The 21,706-nt window shown below is 65.6% G+C and overlaps 1 protein-coding gene across 7 annotated transcripts in view; it reads left to right on the top strand.

Annotated features, from left to right (window-relative positions):
• The window catches only part of BAIAP2 (BAR/IMD domain containing adaptor protein 2), a 62,600-nt gene that overhangs the window by 18,628 nt on the left and 22,266 nt on the right, over positions 1–21,706 (top strand). For all 7 annotated transcript variants that reach the window (XM_045085732.1, XM_013054314.2, XM_013054310.2 and 4 more), the window contains exons 4-6: positions 18,912–18,973; positions 19,690–19,761; positions 20,288–20,425. In XM_045085732.1, coding sequence (XP_044941667.1) covers positions 18,912–18,973; positions 19,690–19,761; positions 20,288–20,425 — 272 coding nt within the window. The remainder of the gene's footprint in view (positions 1–18,911; positions 18,974–19,689; positions 19,762–20,287; positions 20,426–21,706) is intronic.

Below are 21,706 nucleotides of genomic sequence, written 5' to 3'. Positions count from 1 at the left end.
AGAGGCCCTGGGCGCGCCCGCAGGTGTGGGGCACCGGGCTGTCCGCGGGCGGAGCAGGCCAGCTCCCTCCCCCGGCACCCCCACGGCCCGTATGGCCTTTCACACTGTCCGCTGCCGCATGTGGGTTCTCTCCACCGTGGCACTCTGCGGGGGCTCTGGCCTTGCCTTGTTCAGGGACGCGGATGCCCAGCCGGCCCAGTTCCCTGGCAGGCCCAGGCCGTGTCCAGCGAAGACACTGCCGCAACTCTGGAGACTTACGAGGCCGGGGGCAACCTGCCGGGTGGAACGCGTGACTGGGGCCGGACCCTGCACGATGGGTGGGCTCTGCCTGCATGGGTGCCAGGCAGACCCTCCTCTGGCATCTGAGAGGCTGTGCTGCGCTCTCGGCGTAGAGGGAAGCCGTCTGGCCTCCACGGACACGACGGGGCTCCCTGCCCCTGGCAGATACGGGAGGACGCAGGGGGCCCTAGGTGTGCAGGTGCGGCCTCACCGGTGGCATGGGGGACGCTCAGGCTCAGAGGCCACCTGCGGGCCTGCCCGCACCTCCTGGGCGTCCTGGCTGCAGCTCTGGCGGCCACGGGCTAGGCCTCTGATCCCTTCGGAGGGGAGCTGGGGTTGTGCGTGACCCAAGTGAGTTTGCACATGGGCTCCTGTCTGCGAGAAGGGCATTTGACCATGGGGTCAGTTGTGGCTACGAGGGTCACACATGGGCCCTGTGGTCACACTCACAGAAGGGCGAGGGTCTGCCCACGGGAAAACGGGTGTCTCTGTGGCCCCAGGAGGAAGGTGGGCATGTGCGGAACCATCCTGAGGTCCCAGAGCTTCCTGGTGGCGGGACCCAGTGAGCAGCGGGGCGGACTTGTGCTGCAGAGCCGGGCGGCGAGGCAGGGAGCTCGCCAGGGCAGGGACGGCCCCTCACCGCTCCAGGAGCTCGGCCCATCCCGGCTGGAATGAGGGAGTTTCCAGTTTGCTTTCCTGAGTGTTTGGACTCTCTCCCGAGGCTTGCGTGGAGGGCCAGCACTGGACAGAAATGTCCTCTGCGTGCGTCAGGTGTTAGGCAAACAGACCTGTGTCCTCTCGCCACGTGCTGTGGCAGCAAACATGGGGCTCCCCTGGTCAGCCAGTTCTCCCGTTCTCTGAGGCCCCGCAGGTCGGGGCTGCTCACTGGCATCTGGTTCCAAAGCTCGCCCATCACCCACTCCGGCCGGAAGACCCCAACCCCAGTGGCCCTCCCAGCCCCTGGAAGCCACTCATCCCCTGTCCTCTGCGTGCTCAGCGGCTCCGGACATCGGGCAGTGACCCGTCGTGACCTTGGAGTCTGGCTTGTTTCTGCACAGGAAGTGAGCGGTGGGATTGCGGGGCGCGTGCCGTGGTCTGCTCTGGGCCTGGCTGCTTCTAGCTGCAGAATTCTCGTGGAAGTCATTCACGCCAGCGGCCCCTCGCTCCTCGGCGCCAAGGGCTTCCCGCTGGATGGAGGCGCCGGCTGGTTCTGCCTTCTGCTGAGCGACGTCTGGGCTGTTTCCAGTTTGGGCATTTCCAGATCCGCATCCTGCTCGTGAGGCAGCGCGACAGCGTCTCTCCCGCGCTCGCTTCTCCTCGGCTGGGTCTGTGCTCCCGCCCTCCCCGGCTGGGTTTTGTCCGGGGCAGAGGTGCAGGGCTCCCAGATGGTTTCTCCCGGGGCCGTTCGCTTTCCAGTTCTGGAGTTGTTTTTGGGAGAACAAATGCATCTGTTTTCAGGGAAGTCCGGTTAATTGATTTGGGGTGTGGATTTTTATCGCTCCTGTGACTGTGCTTATAACTTCCGTCTTGGCTGTTTTCTTCATTTGCTTGGTTCTCGGTTTGCTTCTGCTGATCCGTTCCCAGACCCTCGGCCACGGTGCTGGCTCGTGCAGCTGCTTCTTCCCCCTCGGGAGCGCGTCCCCAGCCCCACCTTCCTGCTCGCTCGGATCCCTCCCGCCTGCGACACCCCCCCCCCCACCGTCCACCGGGAGTCCCTTTTCCAGTCCCAGGACCACGTGCTCTGGTTCTGTTTCTCCCTCAGTTGGGGGATCCTGGGCATGTGTGTAGGAAAGCACCTGAGCCCTCGTGTGTCTGCAGCCGCATCTCTACTTAGCCAGAGGCTTGGCTGACTTAGAACCGCAGACAGGATGCGGTCCTGTCTCGGGCTTGGGGACACCACCCACTGTCCTCTGGGCCCCCGCGCTGGGCTGCTGATTTCTCCCATGCGGGGTTTCAGTTTCCGGTGAGTGTTCTGTGTTTCTCCTCCTGGAAACGTTGGGGGTCTTCGTCCCTGGGGTGTTGCAGATCTTCCGACTGTGCGCCTGTGTGTGTTGTGGGGAGGGTGCCTCCAGGGCCACGGGTGGGCTGACCAGAGCCGGGTGTTGAGCTGCGACCCGGTTGCAGAGGACGGGCGCCCGAGAGCAGGGGCCCAGGCGAGGCGTTCTGGCAGGACTAAGCGCGGTCTGGAGCAAGGCAGGGTGGCGGAGCCCTGGGAGGGTGGCGGAGCCCTGGGAGGGTGGCGGAGCCCTGGGAGGGCGGGTCTGTGCTTTCGGGGGCTGCCCGGAGCCCGTCCCTGCAGCAAGTGCCCTTGCTGGCTGCTGTGGAACATTCCACGAACACACCGGGAACGCCACGTTTCTGTGTTCTCTCTGTCGGCTCTTGGGTTATTCTGGGGGGTTCTGCTGCTCTGAACGAGTGTGTGCACGGGACCGCAATGCCGAGCCCTGCCCCACGGTGACTTCCACGGTGCTGCCCTGCTAGGCCGCCTCAGACGTGGTGCTGGGCTGCGGGGCAGGCAGCCCCGGGTGCTCCCTGCGGAAGTGCCGTCACCCCCGGGGACGGGAGTGAGCCCATGGGCTTGCGCCCGGCTCGAGCGGCTTCTGTGGGTCTTGGCAGGGCTCCCCTCTGAGTGTGGCTCGGGCAGCCACGTTCCCTTCTCACGTTCTCATCCCACATCTGCGTGGACAGGACCCCCTCCCCCCACCACCCTGACCCCTGGCCCAGATAACGCAGCTACTGGCCCTCTTGGCCAGCCCAGCTCGGGGGTTGGGGGGGTACACTAGCCTCGCTTCTCAGACGCCAGGAGGCACTTGTTCTCATTGTCATAACTCAGGGCGTTCAAGGTGCCATGTACCAGGGACAGATGATGCCGCCCCGGGGGACCCCCGGCCTGAACTTGGCCCACACGGTGACCTGCTGAGAAAGACGAGATCTCCTGGGCCCTTCTGAGTCTCTTGCTTTGCCCACCGCCTTGAGGCCCTGGTGGAAATTTCACATTTGGGATGCTTTGCTCTTGGCTGTGTGGACGGGTTGGGGTTCGGTGGCCTGTTTCGGCCACCGTCCCCACGCAGCAGTGTCATTGGTGTCTCAGGTGTTGAGGTCACCCGCCGAGGACGTGATTTGTCCTGGCCCCTCCGTGCCCAGTTCCCTCAGTGGGTTGCCAGGGGCATCAGCGTGGGCTCCTCTCCCCTCCCCTTCTGCAGGCTGGTCACGACCCAGGTGAGGGTCTCGGCTCCTGACGGGCTGTTCTGTCCGGCCCGGGGCCCCGTGTGCGCACGTGTGCTCGGGGAGAGAGCACACCTGTCCCCCGATGACAGATGTGGGTTCTGTGTCACGTCCCAGTCTCGAGAGCCCCCCGTGCTGATCAGCGAGCCGACAAGGCATGCCCCACCCCGCTCCCAGGACAAAGGGCCTGTTGGTTTCTCCCGTGGTCGTGGCTTTCTGCGGCCGCGGGGTGTGATGTGAGTGGCAGATGACATGTCGTCCTGAGCCGCTGAGCCCCGTCTCAACGTGGTAACTTTCTCTGTCCCTTTGTCTGGGCTAGAGTTTTTGGCTTCCTGCTGCCCTTCCCCTCTGCGGTGCCGTGGACTTGCTGTTTCTGATCATTTCCTGCCATGGCCTTCCCCCCCAGGACGGGAGTGGGGAGCTGGGAGTCCTGCTGAGAATGAGCTGGTCTCCGGGGGGAGTGTGTGGGTGGGCGGCTGGCCCAGGCCCCGGGAAGGAGGCTCTCTGACTGGAGGTCGTTTTCAGAAGCGTGATCTGGCCGTGGGGCTCAGTGGGCTTCGCGGGCCTTCTGGCTGCCGACTTCCCGCCTGGGTCTCAGGTGTGCTCCCTCCTGGGGGCTGGAGAGTCGGAGACCCTGGCCCCACTCCCTTTTGTGTTCTGACTCCTCCAGTCCCCCGTTAGAGTGACACGGGCAGACCCTCATCGGACTGCGGCAGGACCCTGCACCCCCCCACCCCCCTGCGGAGCCCAGTGCCCCTTCTGCCCAGAGGGAGGGTCTCGAGCAGCGCACTCCTCGAGTTAGACTCCGAGGTTGTGGGAGTGGAGAGCCTCCCACAACGTGAGTGCGAGCCTGGCCCCACGGCGGCCTTTGTGCTCCTGGGCTGGGGCTGCCCAGACTCTGCCCATCTCCGCGCACGGTCGGCGGCCGGCCGCTCTGCCTTTGCTCCCGCCAGTCTCTGTGCCCCCAGCTCCAGGGCTCTCTGCTCCACTCGGGCCTGCCCCCTGCAGCTAGGCCGGCAGGACTTGCTCTGATCCCGCAGGCGGCTTCATCAGGGAGCTGGGGACGGCCGCCTTCAGAAGCTTCTTGCAGCGCCTCTAACCCCCTCGCTGGCACCACCCACACTCAGCCGTGGGCGGCTGCCTGCGGCTCTCAGACCTCGGCCTTCCCGGCTCTGCTGAGGCTCGCCTCCCGTGTGCCCCCCGCCTGCCGCGGGGTAATTACAGAGCGCAGCAGCCTCTGATCTGCACGCTCGGGGCAGCTCTTCCAAGGCCCCACTTTGCTCGGCTCCCTGTGGGCTCTGTGCTTGCTGGCGCCGGGCTCCCTGGCAGCTGGGCGTGCTGGGATGGGCATGCTGGCTGGGTCCGAGGCTCCAGGCCAGTCCCCAGCCTGTGGCCCCAGGGAGGGCACCCCAACTGTGTGCCTGTCCCAGGGTCCTGCGGGGGGCGGGGGGGGGGCGACTCTCTGGATCTCAGAGAGGCTGCGGCCCTTCCGCCCGTGACTCCCTCCATCTGAGTCCCTTGGAGGGTGGGCAGGAGGTCCTGTGCTCAGGCCGCTTCCTGATCTGTCCGGACCACAAGCAGTTAGAAATGCCATCAGCCTGATATGGGAGCATGCACAGGGCTGCAGATGTTTCTAGAAGGGTCCGTGGGGGGGAACAGGCCAGGTTCTCTTCATCCTGAAGGAGGCTGGGGTTTCCGTGGCGTGGTGGGGACACAGGCTATGGGAGCACCTGCCCTAGGGCAGGCTGAGCCAGGGAGGGCGTGCTGCGGCGGCTGGGGTCCCTCCAGGCTCTGCACTCCTTAAAGGGTCAAGCGATGGGACATTTCCGTTCAGGGAGAAGCTGAAGGAGGAGTGGAAAGAGGCCCTGCCGCCGTCTCTTCTGGACCGCTGCCCCCTCCCTCGCCCTGACAGTACCTCGGTTCTGCTCTGGCTCCCCTCTGTGTGCCACAGGCACAGGCAGCCATGGCCGGGTGTGTCCCCCTCCCAGGCACGAAGGGCTGGCTCCTGGCTCCAGTCTGTGCCGTGGCATGCACTGTTGTCCCCAGCATTGGCTCCCAGGGGTGCTTTGCTCCCAGGGGGGCAGCCACTGCTCTGGGCCCCTGCACAGGCGAGGCTGCTGGCATCTGTGGTCTCCCAGGGGGCCGGGTACCACAGCACGTCCTGCCTGCTGGACGAGGCCTGTAGCTACAGCCTGGGCTCTTGTCCGCAGGGCCACTGTGTGCACGGAGCGGGCAGAACCCAGGGAGGAAGCAGGAGGGGGGTGGTCCTGACACACGCGTGAAGGGACTCGGGCTTTCGGTGCTGGAATCACTCGGCCAGCAGCAGGGGATCACGTCGCCCACCATTTGGCCTCCCGTCTCTGCAGGGAAGTCTGGAGGGTTCTGGAGTTTTCATGAAGGCAGTGCTGTTTAAAGAGCTGTGCGGCAGAACCCGCACTGAGCTCCCGTGTCCCCCACACGGGGTCACACTCCCATCCAGCCCACCGGTCCTGTCCGCGGCCTGCTCCGGCTGCCTCATCCATACAAACGGCCGTTTCGTGTTTGTCCCCTGCCTCTGAAGCGGCCGCTGTTAGTGGTCTGGGGCACGTGTGCACCTACAGGGCCGCCGTTGGCTGGCACCGGGAGCTCCAGAGCTATGTGTGGGGCACGGCCCTGCAGCAGGCACTTCTGCTGGGAGGCGGCCTGAAACCCGCCTGCTCTAGCCCCTGAGTCACTGGATTAAGGAAGGTGTGGCCTGAGCACTGCCTTGCCCTTGGCCGTCCTCCACCTGTGGTTCCCCAAGTGAAGAGCCCAGGCCGGCGTTCCCATGTCACCCACGGAGAACCCTGTGGGATTTGGGCACCTCTTTCTGGTTCTTTGCACAGAGCTGGGTTTTCTCAAACTTGGCCTCTCACTTAGAGGTACTGCTGGCCTGAGCAAGGGTGGCTGGGCTGCAGGGCCACACAAGGGCGTGCCCTTGGCAGTGCAACCCCAGGGACCTTGCAGCGGTGGCTGAAGGGCCCCTGAAGGCAGACACGGTTCTGGATGGGACCTGAGGCTGCCCGCCTGCTCTCACGAGGCCGAGAGGTGATCTGGCTGCACCACTCCTCCCGTGCCCGGCCGTGGCTGGCAGAGCTGACCACAGGAGCTGACCACCTGGCCAAGGAGCTCTCGTGTGTCCCCGCCTCGCCGTCAGGCACCCTACCGCAGTCGGTCTGATGTGGCCCCTGCTGTCGGACCCCGACAGTAGGAACGTGCCATATGGAGGCTGAGTCAGACCCACACTGTGAGAGCGATTTCAAGTCCCGAGGGCCTGGCTCAGAGGCCCCTTTATGCCGAGATCCTGCCTTTCCCTCCCCTTCCCGGCTGACACCAAGACCCCCTCCACTGGCCCGTGAAGAAGTGGCTGGGGCAGGAGCAGCCGAGCAACCCCAGAGGTCAGGACCGCGCTGTTCTGGCCTTCCTGGGCCATGGGGATCTGTCAGAGCTTGATACTGGACAGCCCTTTGTGGATTCCTGGACTTTGTCCTCCTGCTCAGCTTTGTGTGGATGAGAACGGTCGAAGCCAGCCTGGGAGCTGGTGGCACGGCCTTTCTGTCTTCGGCTGTGTTCCCTCGGTCCCGCCTTGCAGCCCAGGCCTTGGGGCTGGGGTGGTCTTTGGGGGGGTCCATTTTCAGGGTCCCCTGGGCTCAGACGACCTGCTTTCCCCCTGGGGGCCTCCAGGGTACTCGCTTAGCCCACCCTGGTGAGGGTGTTAGGGCCTAGACTGAGCCTCTGCCCGGAGACGTTAGTAAAGGTCCTAATCGGATCCCTGTCTTGTTAGCAGTGGCTTTGGCGAGAGCAGGAGAGGTCTTCCAGCACGTTTCCTTGTCCCTTGACAACCAGGGGTCTGCTCTAGGGCAGGAATGACAGTGGGGCACAGCAGTCCATGGCTGGGTCTCCTCCTGAGGGCAGGCTGGGGATCCAGGGCCCTCTTGCGGGGTTACCAGGGTTCCTGCTTGGAAGGGGCAAAGAGGGGCCTTCAGCCGTAGTTCGGTCCTGAGCCCGTTTTCTGGGTGACGGGGCTGGGTAGGGTCTGTGAGGACCTGGCCTGGCCTGCTGTCAGCTTGTTCCTGCCCTGGCTTGCCGCGGGAAGCTTGCGGAGCCTTGTAAACCCCTCCCTGTAGTGGCATGCCCAGGCCAGCCCCGGACCCCGGGGCCCGGTGCTCTCCCATGACAGCCAGTCTGGCCCCCGGACCTTGTCCCATGACCCCACCACGTGCCCCGCCAGTCTAGGCGCAGTAGAGCGCCTGCGCTGAGCTGGGCGTGTCCCCCAGACGTGCCCCGGGGCGTCTGAGGAGAGCAGCTCCCTCTCTCTCTCTCTCTCTCTCTCTCTCTCGCTCTCTCGCTGGGGCAGAACTCTCCACAGTGCGGTGACCCCAGGGCTGGTGCAGGTGCTGGCTCGGGAGCCTGGGAGGCAGGTCTCCACCCCTCCCCCAGGTGCCAGCCCTGGGGGGTGTGGGTGCCTGGAGTCCCTGGCGTTGGCAGAGGGCGGCACGTCGGGAGCTGTGACATCCTGACCGTGGCAACTTGGCGTACGGATGCCCAGTCCTCTGCGGGTCGCCTACATCTGTGTGCGTCTTGCATGAGCTCCAGCAAGTCAGTGCTTGAGAAGTAGCTGTCCAGAGAGCCAATACCTGCCTGGGCAGTTAGCAAGGTAGCGGGACAGGCAGGATCGCGGAGAGCCACTGTCACTCACGGACGAGGGAGGGTCCTTGGTGGGGGCCCATGAGGGGCTCACAGCAGCATCTTTGCTTGGCACTAGGCCGGGGCTCGGGGTGACCACTGGGGATGTCTGAGCCCTTCTGGTCTTGCTCTGTCCTGTCCTGATGAGGGTAGGTGGCCTCCTGTGACCTCTCCTCAGTTCCCTCTCCCAGGTGACCTTGGTCACCTGTGTCTGCTTTGGGGGGAAGCATAGACCGAAACTCTCGGCTCTGTGCACACGCGCATCTCCTGGCAAGTCACACCAGGCAGGTGCAAGACGGGACTGGCAGGCGGTGAGCCTGCTGGAGGTGAGCCCCGTGGGACATGCGGTGGCGGGGGGGGCGGCTGTGTGGGGGCTTCCCCTCAGCCTCCTCGCGGTGGCTGCCGATGTCTTCCTGTGCCCATGCCGTGGGGTCTGCGGGGAGAAGAGAATGGACGTGGAGCTCCCACCAAGCCCCCTGCCCGCCTCCGCGGACCAGGACAAAGCATGTCTTTGGCGGGCGACGCCTGCACATCCTCCTGCCCTGGCTTGTCCCTCTGAGGCCGCCCCTCTGCCATCCTGGATAGATGGCCTGGGGACCCCCAGAGGACACACCCGTGGAGGCCCCAGGCCGCTGAGATCCTGAGATCTGATTGGACTCCAGGTGGGGCCCACGCCCGCCCAGGACCTGACCTGCAGCCCAGCGGCTGGAAGGGCCCGAGGGGCCCGGAGGGTCGGCTTCGCCTCTGCCCCTGCCTGGAGGCCCCACACCCAGGCGCGGACTGTGGGAAGGGGCTGTGTGGTCTCACTGTGCCTCAGCAGAGTGCACCGGGGAGGACCGCCGGCTGCTGTCATCGCCATGGCAACACAGCCATCGATTTTTCTCTTGCCCTGCCCCTCCCCCCCACCAACTGTTTTCTTCCTCTTTTGTGAGCAGGAGAAGAACCCGCTTCTCCCAGGGAGGAGCTGGTGGCTTCGAGGCCGGCGGAGAGGGTGGTGTTGGCCACGGATCCGGGGGTGGGGGTGGGCCGGGTCCCCGCGGTGCTGTCCGAACTCCACGTCCCATCGCGGTGGCCTCACAGCGCAGCCCCCTCAGGCCCGCCGCTGTCTGTCCTCTCCATACCAGAGCTCTATATTTGTGTCTTGTTCGCGCATATGCTAATTAGCTCTCGGAGCTGCCTTCCGCTCGGGAAGCCCCCAGAATAATTGAGCATTATGGATATTTGCTTCAGAAGGCTCCAGAAGGTGGTGTGTGTTCCCTGCCGAGTGTGAGCAGCTGACCCCTTGGCTCGGAGCCCTCCTGAAATGACATACCAGAGACATGAGCTTTTGGTGTCCTTGGTGGGCACTCGAGACCGCAGGGAAGACCGTGGTCTCCGAGTAGTGACAGTGTGTCCCTCCACCGGGTCCGTGCAGCTCTGGGCAGACCAGGCTGGAGGCGGAGTCACCGGACGGAGGTCACGCTCCTCGCCAGTACCCTCTGGCACCCTGTGGGGCTCTGAGGACTCTTCTGGCACGTGGCTGTCCCAGCGGGAGGCAGAGACGGTCAGCAGACCCCCCTCCCCGCCCCAGCGGGGCGCACACACCATCCCATGGCCACAGAGTCGTAGCTGCTTCGGTCCCAGCTCTGCTTCTTGGGGGCTGGTGGCGGGGCCCAGGCGGGGTTGGGGTCCCGGCGGGCCTATGGCTGCCGCGGCCCTTGCTCCCCAGACTCTGCATCTCAGCCCGGGAGAGCCCAGCCGGATCCCAGGATTCCCCGGGGCCTGACCCTGACCGATGAACAACACACCCTTGTCCCGGGGGCTCCTGCGGGTGGGCTCACCGGGCTCCACGCCCTCTGCCCTCCCTGGCCTCAGGCTCCCCAAGTGAGGCCCCCTCAGCGGCCCTGGCCTGGCCAGACGCTCTAGATGAGAGCAGCTCTCTCTAATCATGCTTCGTGGCCCCTAGGTTCCTGGGGTCCATCGTGCTTCCCCCGCACCCTGTGGTGGTCCGTGTGGCCTCAGTGCCAAGAAGCACAAGCCTCCGCAGTGTGGTGGCCCACCGGGGCCCTGGGGGGCTTTGGCCTTCAAGAGCAGCGCCTGCAGCCCAGGGCCCTTCCTGCATCTGCCATGGGGTCACATCTGACTCTGCTGGGGCATGGCTGCCCCATGGGAGGGAGGCATATGGCCGGTTGGGGTGGGGGGCTTGGCGGGTGGCCCATGTCTCTTCCCAGGCCTTCCGTGCCAGCCCCCGGTGCCCTGGGAGGGGGTAGCAGGTATGTGCAGGGCCCTCCCCCAGAACCAGTCCCGGCTTGTCCTGGGGGCCTATCTGTGCTGAGAGAGGCTCGACTGTCCCCTGACTACAGGCTAGCAGGTTATGGGATTCAACTAGAGGGTTTGTGGCAGCCCGAGGGAGACCCTCAGATGAGATGCGGCGTGACTCGGGTCCCAGGCCTCACATTTGCGGGTCCCGTGCCTCTGGACGCCCCTCCTGGGAGCTGAGTGCCCGCTGGGAGCCCTCGTGGTCTGAGAATGCTGGTCTTCCTGAGGGCTGGTGGGCCGGGCGCCTGGCCTTGTCACTCCCCACCCATTTGTAGCACTCCTGAAGATCCCCCTTCCTTGTGGCATCGGCTCCCCCGGGCTCCCCACACCCCGGGCCCAGCCCCTCTCGTCTGCAGGGCCCTATGCTGTTGTGACAGCCAGAGTCAGACACGCGGGTGACTTCCTGCCGTGGGAAGGAGACAGGCTGGCGGGCGTGCCAAGGAAGACCCCTCCGGGCCCTGACTTGGCCACTGGGGATGAGGGGTGCCGGGAGCAGGAGGGAAGAGGCCGCCCGTGGTACCTGCCCGTGGCCCACACGTGTCTAGTGGCCCAGCCACGGGCACCGGCCTGGCCCCGCGGGGACTGAACGCCGGCCCCCCGCGGGGTCTTCCCCCCCCCTCTTGCCTGTTCCCTAAGTGCTTCAAGCACCGTCGTCCGGGTGTGCATGGAGGGTCCCGTGCTATCACTGTCGCTGTTGGTCGCAGAGGCCAGCGTGTCCCTGGTCCTGTCCCTGGGGCAAGGCCTGTGCCGAACCATGGTGGCAATGCGGGCGTGCGCCACGGTATCCGTGCACGACAGAATGTTCCGCGGCCATGAGAAAGGTGAAGTCCAGCCGTTTGCGACAAAGGGGGCAGAGCTGGAGGGTGTCGTGCTGAGCGAGTCGTGTCCGTCCGAGAAGGTGCCCCGTGCTCTCGCTCACGTGGAATTTAGGAAACAAACGAGCAAAGGAGAAAAAGAGACAAGTTGAGAAACAGACTCTCCACGGAGAGCTCGCTGACCGTTACAGCGGGGAGGTGGGGGGCAGGTGACGGGGACTCGGAGGCCGCTTGTCCGGACGGCCCCGGCTCACGTCTGCAAGTGCTGAGTCACTGCTTCGTACATGTGAGACTGATCTTATCCTGGACCTCAGCTAACCAGAACGAAAAGAAAGAAACTGCCCTCCTCGGCCGCCGCCACGCGGAGTCCCCACTTCTCTGTTTCTTGGATCCGTCGGGTTTTACGGCACCCGTCCTTGTGGGGGTGATGCCCTTGTGGGGGTGATGCTCGGGGACCCTCCAGCGGGCACGCACAGCCCTGGCCTCGGGCGGCCGCTCCCCCACACAAAGCTGCTCACCTGCCCGGTGGGGTCCGCTCAGGCCTCGGGCCCCCTTGTTAGAGCTGTCCCCAAGCTGGTGTCCTCAGGCCTGCGTGGCGCTGGCAAAAACGGGTCCTTGTTTAAGCCTCCACGGGGCGTTTCCTCACACCCTGCTGACAAGCCATCCTCACGTCTTGGGGGTCAGGCACCTGCAGAGTGGCTCTGGGGGGCTCTCAGGACGACGCTGGCCCTGTCCTGCTGTCGTGGGTACACACGGAACACCGTCTAGACTCCAGCCCCACGCCCCCCGCACCCGTGTTTTCGCCAGTCTGCCAGATTCCCGCTCCCTCTCCACTTCTGGTCCTTTGAGGGTTTTAAGAACACGTCGTATCTTCTGCAAAAAAAAAAAAAAAAAATTAAGAAAGAAAAAAAGAAAAAGCTATTTTTTTTGAATCTTCACAAATGTCGGTGTCGTGAAGGCGTGGGAGGGCCGTGTAGATCCAGACGAAGACCCCAGCGCCCAGGGAGCCCGGCACGAGTCCCAGCACCACCCTGCACGTTCCCGGGCGCCTGCCTGTGAGCCATGCAGGCCCAGCAGCGCCAGTGCTTGAAGCCGCGTTCAGATGGACAGAACGCAGAGTTCCTAACGGAGAGAAACGCGAGGGGCCTGCCGTCCTGGCTGGGGAGGGGCCCACGGGCGGCTGCCGGCCTTCCAGGTCTGCTGCGGGGAGGGGTCTGCCTTCCTCGTGGGCGCGGCAGGCCCACGTCTCAGAGCGCGCAGGCTGGCACGCTGCAGCCACGTCCCCCAGGTTCAGGTTCAGCAGGACGCGCATGTGCACACAGAAGAGCTGGACACTACAGCAGATTCGGCGAAACACTGAGGCCCAGGGGACCTGGGAGGGTGTTTGTTATTCTTACGACCTCGGGATGGTGGGGAGGGTCGGGCCAGGAGGAGAGTGTGTGCTCCAGGCCACCGGGAAGAGCAGACGCACTTGAAGCCATGGCTTGCGGCCCTCTTGGTGGCCCGGCAGTTTGCACTGTGCTTACCCAGGGCCACCAGTGGGAACATCTGGGTGTGGGACTGTGAAATGGGCCTCAGATGTGCCCTCAGGCCTTCCTGAAGCCCACACGGGCATCCAGGAGCCAGCCAGCCGCAGGGGTGGGGGCCGCCTCGCGCCTCTGGTTCCAACGGGCGGCGAGGCTGCGCCGGTGCTGGTCTTGGGTTCGGAGAAGCTGCCAGGCAGTCAGTTCTCCTGCTGCCGGCCGTTCACTGTGCTGTGGCCTCCGGGCCCCGTGGTGGCCACCAGGACCCTGGGACCCACAAGGCTGCGTCCCTGTCCACTGCCAGCCCCACAGACTTTCGTGGCCTTCTCCGAGCACCCTGAGCGGCCCCGCTGTCGGCAGCCTTCCTTCCCAGATCTGCAGGGCCCGTCGTCTGCATCTGCATATCCCAGGAGAGTGCCGGGGCGCCACGAGGAAAGCCTCTGGTCACCGTGTCCCCTGAGCAGCACCTGGCACAGAGCAGTTGCTCACTGAATGGCCGGGGATGCCTGACCGCAGAGGACCGCAGGCACCCGGCCTGTGAGCCAGTCACCATCGCCTGTGGCCGGTTCACGAGCAGACACCGGCCGGAGCCCTGCAGACTCTGTAACGTTCAAAAATTGGGTATGTGTACTTGTTTCTAGTTTCCTGGAATCTTTTCTTCTTTTTCCAAAGAGCTCAGTTTGGGCAAACACGGGAAGGTTTTCCTGGTTCTAAGCTACATCGCCTGTGTGGTCCTGCGACGCTGCACACACGGGGAGCAGCTCGCCGCGTCCCGCTCTGGGATCCCCAGCAGCCCACCCTCCACGCTGTCCTTGTCGTGGTTCCCAAAACACCCCGGGATGCGTGGCCGATGCTTCTGTGCACCTGCTCCCAGGACACGGCGGTGCCGGCGGGCACTGTCCTGTCCGCGGTTCCGTTCTTGCCCCAAGTGGGACCCCCCTCTCGGCTCTCCAGGGCCCCCCGGGGAGCCTCGGGCCTGCCCGGCTCTCCTGCGCGGCGTGGGCCCCCTTCCCGTCCCGCGGGTGCGGCCAGGCTCCGCGTTCCCGTGTCGCCCACGCTCCTCCGTGCGGCGGGCCCCTTGTTTCTGCCTTTTTCTCTCCTCAGTGCGAACCTTCGGTCCCCAGGGGCGCAGCAGCTCCTGACCCTGTGGGGCCCGCCGGGGCCCTCTCTGCTTGCCCGGCTCCGAGGTTCCTGCCGGGACCAGTGTGAGTTTTTGAGGGTCGGCGGGGAATTTGTGTGTAGTGGAGTAGAATCCGTGAAAGCAGCATCACCGACCCCCGGTGCCGCCTCCTGCTGGGATCCCAGGGTTTGGCAGAAGCGCCTGCTCTCCCGCGAGGACCGCCCCCACCCTCCCATGGGTGGCTGCCTGGCCCCCAGCCCCTCCTCCGCAGCACGGGGATGTGTCCAGATGCTCAGGCTCCAGGTGGGTCCTGACCATCCGGCCGTTGTCCTGTGTTAGCCCCGAGAGCCAGCACCGGCGGAAGCGCGGCCGGGCGCTCCTCTGCCTTCACGCCCCACAGGGGGCTGTGCTGAGGGGAGCCGCTCGCCGCTCGTCTGTGAGCAAGTGTAGCGTGTGTGCCTGAGCGTGCGCACGTGTGCCTGTGTGTGTACATGTATGTGTGTGCGCAAGTGTTTCCGTTTGTGTGCACGCATGTGCACGTGCCTGAGCGTGTGTGCGTGCATGTGTGAGTGTGTTTCTGTGTGTGCGTGTGTGTGTGCGTGCCTGAGCATGTACATGTGCACGTATGTGTGGAGGCACCTTTGCGTGTGTGTGTGTACCCACGTGCGTGTGTCTTGTGCGTGCATGGATGCGCACGTGCGTGTGCTGGCTGCCCGGCCCCTGCTGCTCCTGGGGGACGGGCATGGCCGTGTGTGCGCCGGAGAGGACCGAGGCTCCGGAGAGCGCCCGGCACGTTAAATCTCCAGGCTGCGGGGCCAGTGGCGGGGGTGGCTCGCCGCTGACCTGGTTGCAGGACGGGCAGGGTCAGTAGCTGGCGGGAGGGTCGGCGAGGACGCAGGGCGGCTCTTCTCTCGTCCGCCGGCCTTCGGCTCTTCTCCCACACACCGTCCTCCGCACCTGTGTGCTGTTGGGCCTGCGGGTCCCCCCGGCTCCGACAGGGCCACCAGGCCTCGGGGTTTGCTGACTCACTAGCCCCGGGTGTGGCAGGACTGCCCTCCCAGCGCCCGCTGCGCCCTGGGTGCGGGCACCTGCCGCTCTGTGGAGCGCCGGCGCTTCCTGCAGGTGGTGTTTCCGGGGCAGAGTCGCCCGGCCCTCCTGCTGTTTGCTCCGGCAGCAGCAGCGCCGCGCTGGGGCTGCCACCTCAGACCCGGTTTTTCAAGTTTACGGCCCGCCAGAGCTGTGAACCCAGGACGTGGATGCCCCCGGGCCCATGCGTCTGCGCTCAGAGGAGGCCGGGGCACAGCCTGCGGTCTCCTTCCCGGGAGGCGGTCCCCACTCCGTGCTGTCCCTCATGTGGGGGAGATGGGACGGAGAGAGTCACGGAACCCAGAAATCAGACACAGCCCCAGCCGGCTCACTGGTGCTCAGGACCGTCCGGGCCTTCGGGACCCGGAAAGCACCGCGGAGGAGGCGACGAGTGACCGCTAGTGCGGACGCCGGGGCTCTCCGTGTCTCTCGGGGAGTGTCGTGTGGGGCATGGCTCTCCCCTTGCCCCCTGCAGCCAGCTCAGGGCGCCCAGCTGCGCCCCCAGGGGTCCAATGTCTGCTGGGGCTGGCTCCCCTCCTCCCAGCACCCCGCGCGTTTCGTGAGCATATGGCTTCTAGCAGCTGCTTGTGAAACGCAGTTTAAAAATTGACTGTGTGGGCTGGTTGTGCAGCCGTGGGTTTGCAGCTCAGAGCTGAGTGTGCGCACGGGCTGTGTGACCGACGGCACAGCCGCGGGCTGGCGGGGGAGCTGGGCCCGTCGGTGCAGGCAGCGGCGGGGGACACGCCGGGTGCTTCTGACGCATCGGCCACCGGGGGTGCAGTGGCCACTTTCTGGACGTGAGGAATTGCTCTGCTGAAGCGATGGCTCTTCCGCGGGGTTCTTAGCGTTCCTCAGGCACCCTCCCTGAGCCAGTCGCGCCAGACTTTTCAGGAAATACGTGTTTATTCGTTGGATCCTGTTGTTGACTTAACTGTGTCGGGGCCCGAAGCATGGCCGATGCCGTGGGAGTCGCCCCCGCGGGGAGACTGTGCTGGGCCACAGCCTGTTCCGTGTCTTACTCCCGGACTTGATGGCGCTCACGAGGGCTGGGGGGGCAGAGGATGGGTGTGAGGGCCGCATTCTGGGCTGTTCCCCAGGCTGGCCAGACCTCGTGCCATGTGGGCGCTGTGCCCCTTTGGCCTCGGCTTAACCAATTCCCAGATGCCCGCAGGTAGAGGGCCAGAAGGTGGGTCCAGGGCCCTCAACACAGCAAGTCCCCCGTACCACAAACAAGACCCCAGATGTTTTCCCCACCTTAGAGTGGTGAGTGTGTGTCCTGGGAAAGTTTCAGAAGGCCAAAAGCGTAGAGAGGCAGAATCAAGCTGATGCTGCCCTCTTGGGTCTTAGATTCTGGACATTCAGGGCTTGGACCTGTGGGTCGGGGCCTGCTGTGGGCAGCTACTACAGCTGTAGTCCAGCTACCCGGGACGCATCCCCACCGCACACACCAGACTGGGGCTCTGTCGCAGGCAGGGTGACAGCGGCCTGGCCTCGTCCCCAGGAACCCCTGGCCAGTGGCCACTCGCTCCTCTTGTCTCAGTGGCTTCCCTTCCGCCAAGGCCGGCGATCGGGCCCCTCCTGTCACCTCGTGTCCCCGTCCCTCTTGGGCTCTTCGCTCACACATCAAGGCCCCGGAGTCGGGATCGAGTAGGAGGAGGGACGAGGCCAGGCCAGCCCAGGGGAGGCGCGACCTCTCCTGCAGGGCTGGTCTGCTCACGTTCCCTCAGCCGCACACGGTTGACCGCTGACCACGTGTGCTGGTGCTCTGACCTGAGCACAGGAAGCCATGGCAGAGGCAGGGCATTCTTCCCAGGGCCGTCCGTGCTTGCCCTGCCCCGTCTTGCGGTGCCGTCAGGCCCAAGGGAGGCCCACACTGGGAGCAGGACCGGAGCGGCTTCCCAGAGCACAGGGCGCCGACGGGCGTTCCCCAGCTCCGGCCCTGGCGTCTGGGGTGGCCCGTGCCATAGGCTCCACGACCGCATTGGGTGGTCTGTGCACAGCTCCTGGCGGCTGCCCCTGCTTGTGCGCGTGTCCGTTCCTCAGCCCCCTCCAGGCGTGTCGGGCCTGGAGCTGCCGGTGTCCGTGGGGCACGTGCTCACACACGCTCACACCCCCTCACACCCCCACACACTCACACTCTGTGGCCAGGGCACTGGCCCTTCCCTGGAGCAGGGGTGCCTCCCCTCCATCCCAGGCCTGCCCGCAGGCCAGGCCCTGGGGGTCTGTACTTACCCGAGCAGCAGGCCTGAGGGTGTCTTTGCAGCAGTTGGGCTGAAGGCCGGCTGAGGAGGCACATGTCAGCCGCACACCGTCTGCGGCGTGACACCGGGTCCCAACCGCCCAGGGAGTCGGCTCCTTAGGACGTGTGGAGTCCCCTCCCCCGTCCCCCGACCCTGACAGAAATCTGTGCATCTCTCTGGGGCAGAGCAGATGTCTGGGGACACATCCGGGGCACTGAGGTTCGAACAGCAGAGCTCGGGGCCCTGCAGGGGAGTCTGGCGGACCCCGAGGCTGTGCTGATTGACAGGTCCGTCTGTACAGCTCCTAGTCACAGCCGGGGCTCAGTGTGCCCCGTGGACGTCGCAGAACAGCCAGTGACCAGGAGAAGCAGACCTCCCCAGAGCCCAGTGGTGCTTTTGGGAGGGAAAGTGACCCTGGGGGACCTTCTGTGCAGCTAGAGGCCACACCACCCGGTCAGGGTGCAGGGCTGTGGGCCTTCGTCTCCATCTCCGGGTGGCCTTGCTGGGATACCCCTTGCGGCTGCCCCCCAAAACGGTCTGTGGGTCAGGGAGCCCAGGCATGAGCGGAAGGTGTGATCAGAGAGGGCAAGCTGGTGTGGGCAGCACCGCAGGCACGGGGCTCAGCAGGGGTGAGCGCCCTCGGGGACAGAGTGGCCCCCGTTCCACCGTGTCATGGCACACGGACAGCATGAGCTCTGCGTGGCGCCAAGCAAGTGACGTCCCGCTGCCCGTTCCGGCTGTTCCTTCTGCGCGCGAGGAAATAGAGCCGTTTGCCCGGGGGCGGGGGGTCCTTCACACCAGCACGGTGGGACAGCCGGGCAGCCCTGAGGGTTTCCAGGGCTGGGGGCCCTTGTGCAGCCTCTGGCCTAGAGCTGCTGTTCCGTGGGCCCTGACTTGGGGGTGAGCATGCTGATGTCGTGGGCTGTGTGGCGACCTCCCCTCCGTGGCCGCAGCTGGAAGTGCTGCGCACCTGTTGGTCCTAGCGGCCACACTTCACGGTAGCAGCTGAGTGGAACCTTCCGGAGCTTTGGGAGGAGGAAGACCGAGGCTGAGCCCTCCCCCGTCCCTGCTTCGGGAAATGTGTGCAGAGCTGGACGGCGCGCTCCCTTTGTCCCCAGAGCCCCTCGGCGAGGCCCCTGGCGCTGCAGCCCTCAGGTGCCTCCTCAGGCCCCTCGCCTCTGGGGCCTGCAGCCAGGTCTTGCCTTCACCCCACGTAACCCACGTGTGCAGCACGGGCGGCAAGTGTGTTGGGTCCCAGTGCCACCTGGGCCCAGAGTGGGGGGGACGGCGGTTGTTGGCAGCTACACACGGGAGCAGGACGCAGGGTAAGAGGTGCGTGTGTTCACAGGCTTGCTCGTGGGCTTGAGATGTGCAAACGTCGTGAACCTCAGCTGCTACTCCGCCACCCCGAAGTCACCCAGTGGCATCCCTTGTTATTCTAGAATCTTCTGTCTCGTCACCAGGAGAAACAGCGCCCTCTGCCCTGCCTCTGGTCACCCACAGCTCAGGCCCCAGCACTGGCCCACCTGCTCCCTGCTCCCCGGCCACGGGCAGCTGGAGGGACCGTAGCGCAGCGTCCTGACCCTTTCTCTCTCTCCTCTCTTCCACGCGGCCTTTCCAGGAGACGTTCTCTTTCAGATGGCCGAAGTGCACAGGCAGATTCAGAATCAGTTGGAAGAGATGGTGAGGCCTGTGGGAAGGAGGGGGCAACCATAGGGGCAGGTCGGGCGGAGGGGAGGGAGAGGCAGGTGCGTGCTCTGTTCCCGTGTCCGTTTGGGAACCTGGTATCGCCGTGTGGCTGCGCTCAGAAAGACGGGCACAAATCCCAGGCTCGGGACGGCAGTCACACAGTGGGGAGCTGATCCACGGTGGGGCCAAGGACATCCAGGAGGGCCTGAGAGGAAAGGCCACGCAGGGTCTCAGTGTCAGCTGGCCGCAGGGGTCCGGCAGCGACACGGGGGCAGGCCTGGGAGCACACGCTTGCCCAGAGTCCAGGCCCGGCCGTGACCCAGCAGGTCTAGAGCGAGGGGTCATATGGGCCCCTCCTAGTCTGCCCGTGTCAGCTTGAGAAACTCTTCCCCGCTGAAGAGAAGGGGGCGACGGGGGAGCTGCTCCTGTGTCCGCCCTGGGAAGCCGAACCCCCGGGGCTGTCCAAGGCCAGGATGGCCTGACTCCGGGTTCCTGTCCCACGCTGGTGCTTGGAGCCTCCCAGCTCCCCAGGCCCCAAGCCTCTGTGCAGGGTCATGGGCTCAGGGATCCGACGGGCCCCTTGCCCCTCAGGGTGGCCCACGTCCGGGGCGTGGCGGTGACCGTCTGCCTCTTCTGGGAGCCTCCCCCAACCCCACCCCGCCCGTCCCGGCCTGTGTCGTGCTCACGGCCCTTACATGTTCTGTGTCCAGCTGAAGTCTTTCCACAATGAGCTGCTCACGCAGCTGGAGCAGAAGGTGGAGCTGGACGCCCGGTACCTGAGCGTAAGTACCGCCCCCGTCGGGCCACCGCGCCACTCCCCTCGCCCCCGCGTCTCCCGGGTGGGCAGCTCACCGCCAGCCTCCCCGCAGGCTCCCCGCAGCCCTGCCCGTGCCAGCCGGTCTGGGACAGAGCGCCGCGTGTGGGGGAAGCCGGCGTGTCCGACGCCCCACACGCACAGCTCCCGCGCCCCCACAGCTCGCCGCTGTCCGTGGCGGGGACAGCACAGCCCTGTCCCTGCCCCTTGGAGAGCCTGCACAGACTCCGCGTCTGACCTGGGGGCCTTGGGGTCCTGTCCCTGTGCCGTTGCCTCTCCCCAGGGCCAGAGGGGCCCAAGGTGCCGCACTCTGCGGGGCGTGTGGCCTGAGTTCCCAGGAGGCGCCCCGGCTGGGGGCGGCGTGGGAGGGCGAGGCCTGGGCGGGCTCTGCCCTCCCGCCGTGGCTTTGCCGGCGCCTGCAGGCCGGGCTGCCGCTGGGCAGGAGCGGGCAGGGCGGTCGGCTCAGCAGTCACTGTGTGGTCTTTGCCCTGCAGGCTGCGCTGAAGAAGTACCAGACGGAACAGAGGAGCAAGGGCGACGCACTGGACAAGTGCCAAGCCGAGCTGAAGAAGCTGCGGAAGAAGAGCCAGGGCAGCAAGAACCCGCAGAAGTACTCGGACAAGGAGCTGCAGGTAGGACTCGCCCCGGTGGGCGCCCTTGAGGCCGCAGCATTGAGGCAGTGCTCCCCTCGGCGCCCTCTGCGTGGGGCTGAGCAGAGCTGGGCTCTGTGCTCCTGGCGCACTTGGGGCAGCAAGTACCTCCCGTCCTGGAGCCGGTGGGGGGCGGCGCGGGCCTGCGGCGCCCTGGGCCTGCTCTCGGAGCCGTGGTGAGGCCCCGCAAGGCGTGCTGCCAAAGGGGCAGGAACCTCAAGGACATCTTCCCGCTCTGTACCTCTGGGTTCTGCCTCTGAGAAAGACATCAGACTGTTCCTCTAATCAATTCCTGCGTACCCACCGCTAGGACCGGGCCCGGAGCCTCTGTGGGCAGATGCTGGCCGGTCAAGTGTCCCAGCCGCCCCATTGAAGAGGCAGGAGGCAGATGGCACAGGAGGCCGTGGAGGGGCCCACCCCGGTGGGACTGCCCTCGCCGTGGTGCCCAGCCTCACGGGCACCATGTGCGGAGCAGGCCAGGGATTGAGGACAGCGTGGCCCTGATACACCTGATGTACTGGAAGCCTCGGCCAGCTGACACAGATCCGGCCCAGAGTGCCCACTGCCTGAGGCCACGGAACTCAGATAAGAAGGAAAGAGAAAACAGGATTCTGGTTGTTTCCAAAGGAAACACCAAGAAAACCTCTGCCCAGTTCCTTAGCTGCTTCAGGGTGTGCGGGGAGCCCCTAGGGTCAGGCATAGGCATTAACCTCTACCTCCTGGGCCCACCCTCTGTGCCGGCTGTCAGGTTGGCAAGCTTGGAGGTGCACCGTGCACCCCTGTTCTCAGCCCATGTGTGTGCATCTGCCTCTGAGTGCCTCGGTGCACCCGTGAGGTTGCTGGTGCCTGTGGAGCCCGTGCCCTGCATCCTCCCCAAACGTGGTGTGGGTAAGCGGGCCCACTGGGTGGGGCGCATGGACCTGGCAGCAGTAGAGGTGACCGTGTCCCCCCGCCACCCTGCGTACAGAGCCCCACAGCCTGGGGAGGGGAGCAGAGCTGCCTGCCGTCCCCCTGCACTTTTCCTGTGCCGGACGGGCGGACTTGCCCCAGATTCTTGCCACCGTTGTGTCCAGGGACTGCCCCTGATATGGCATCACCCTGGAGGCCTGTGTCCCTGGCACTGTCCGCAGAGGCATTTGCAGGCACAGCTGGCTCTGGGAGAGGCCCCGAGGCTGGGGTGGGGGAAGCCACGCTTCCCTGGGCCTCTCCGTTTTGCTCCCCGCCCCCACCATGTCTTTTGCAGTGTTTCTCCCTAAAAATCTC

The sequence above is a fragment of the Mustela putorius genome, unplaced genomic scaffold (genome assembly GCF_011764305.1).
Source record: "Mustela putorius furo isolate JIRA1106 unplaced genomic scaffold, ASM1176430v1.1 tig00000873_pilon_pilon_pilon, whole genome shotgun sequence".
NCBI lineage: Eukaryota > Metazoa > Chordata > Mammalia > Carnivora > Mustelidae > Mustela > Mustela putorius.
The sequence above is the reverse complement of the archived record's forward strand: the minus strand, read 5'-3'. Positions and strand labels throughout refer to the sequence as shown.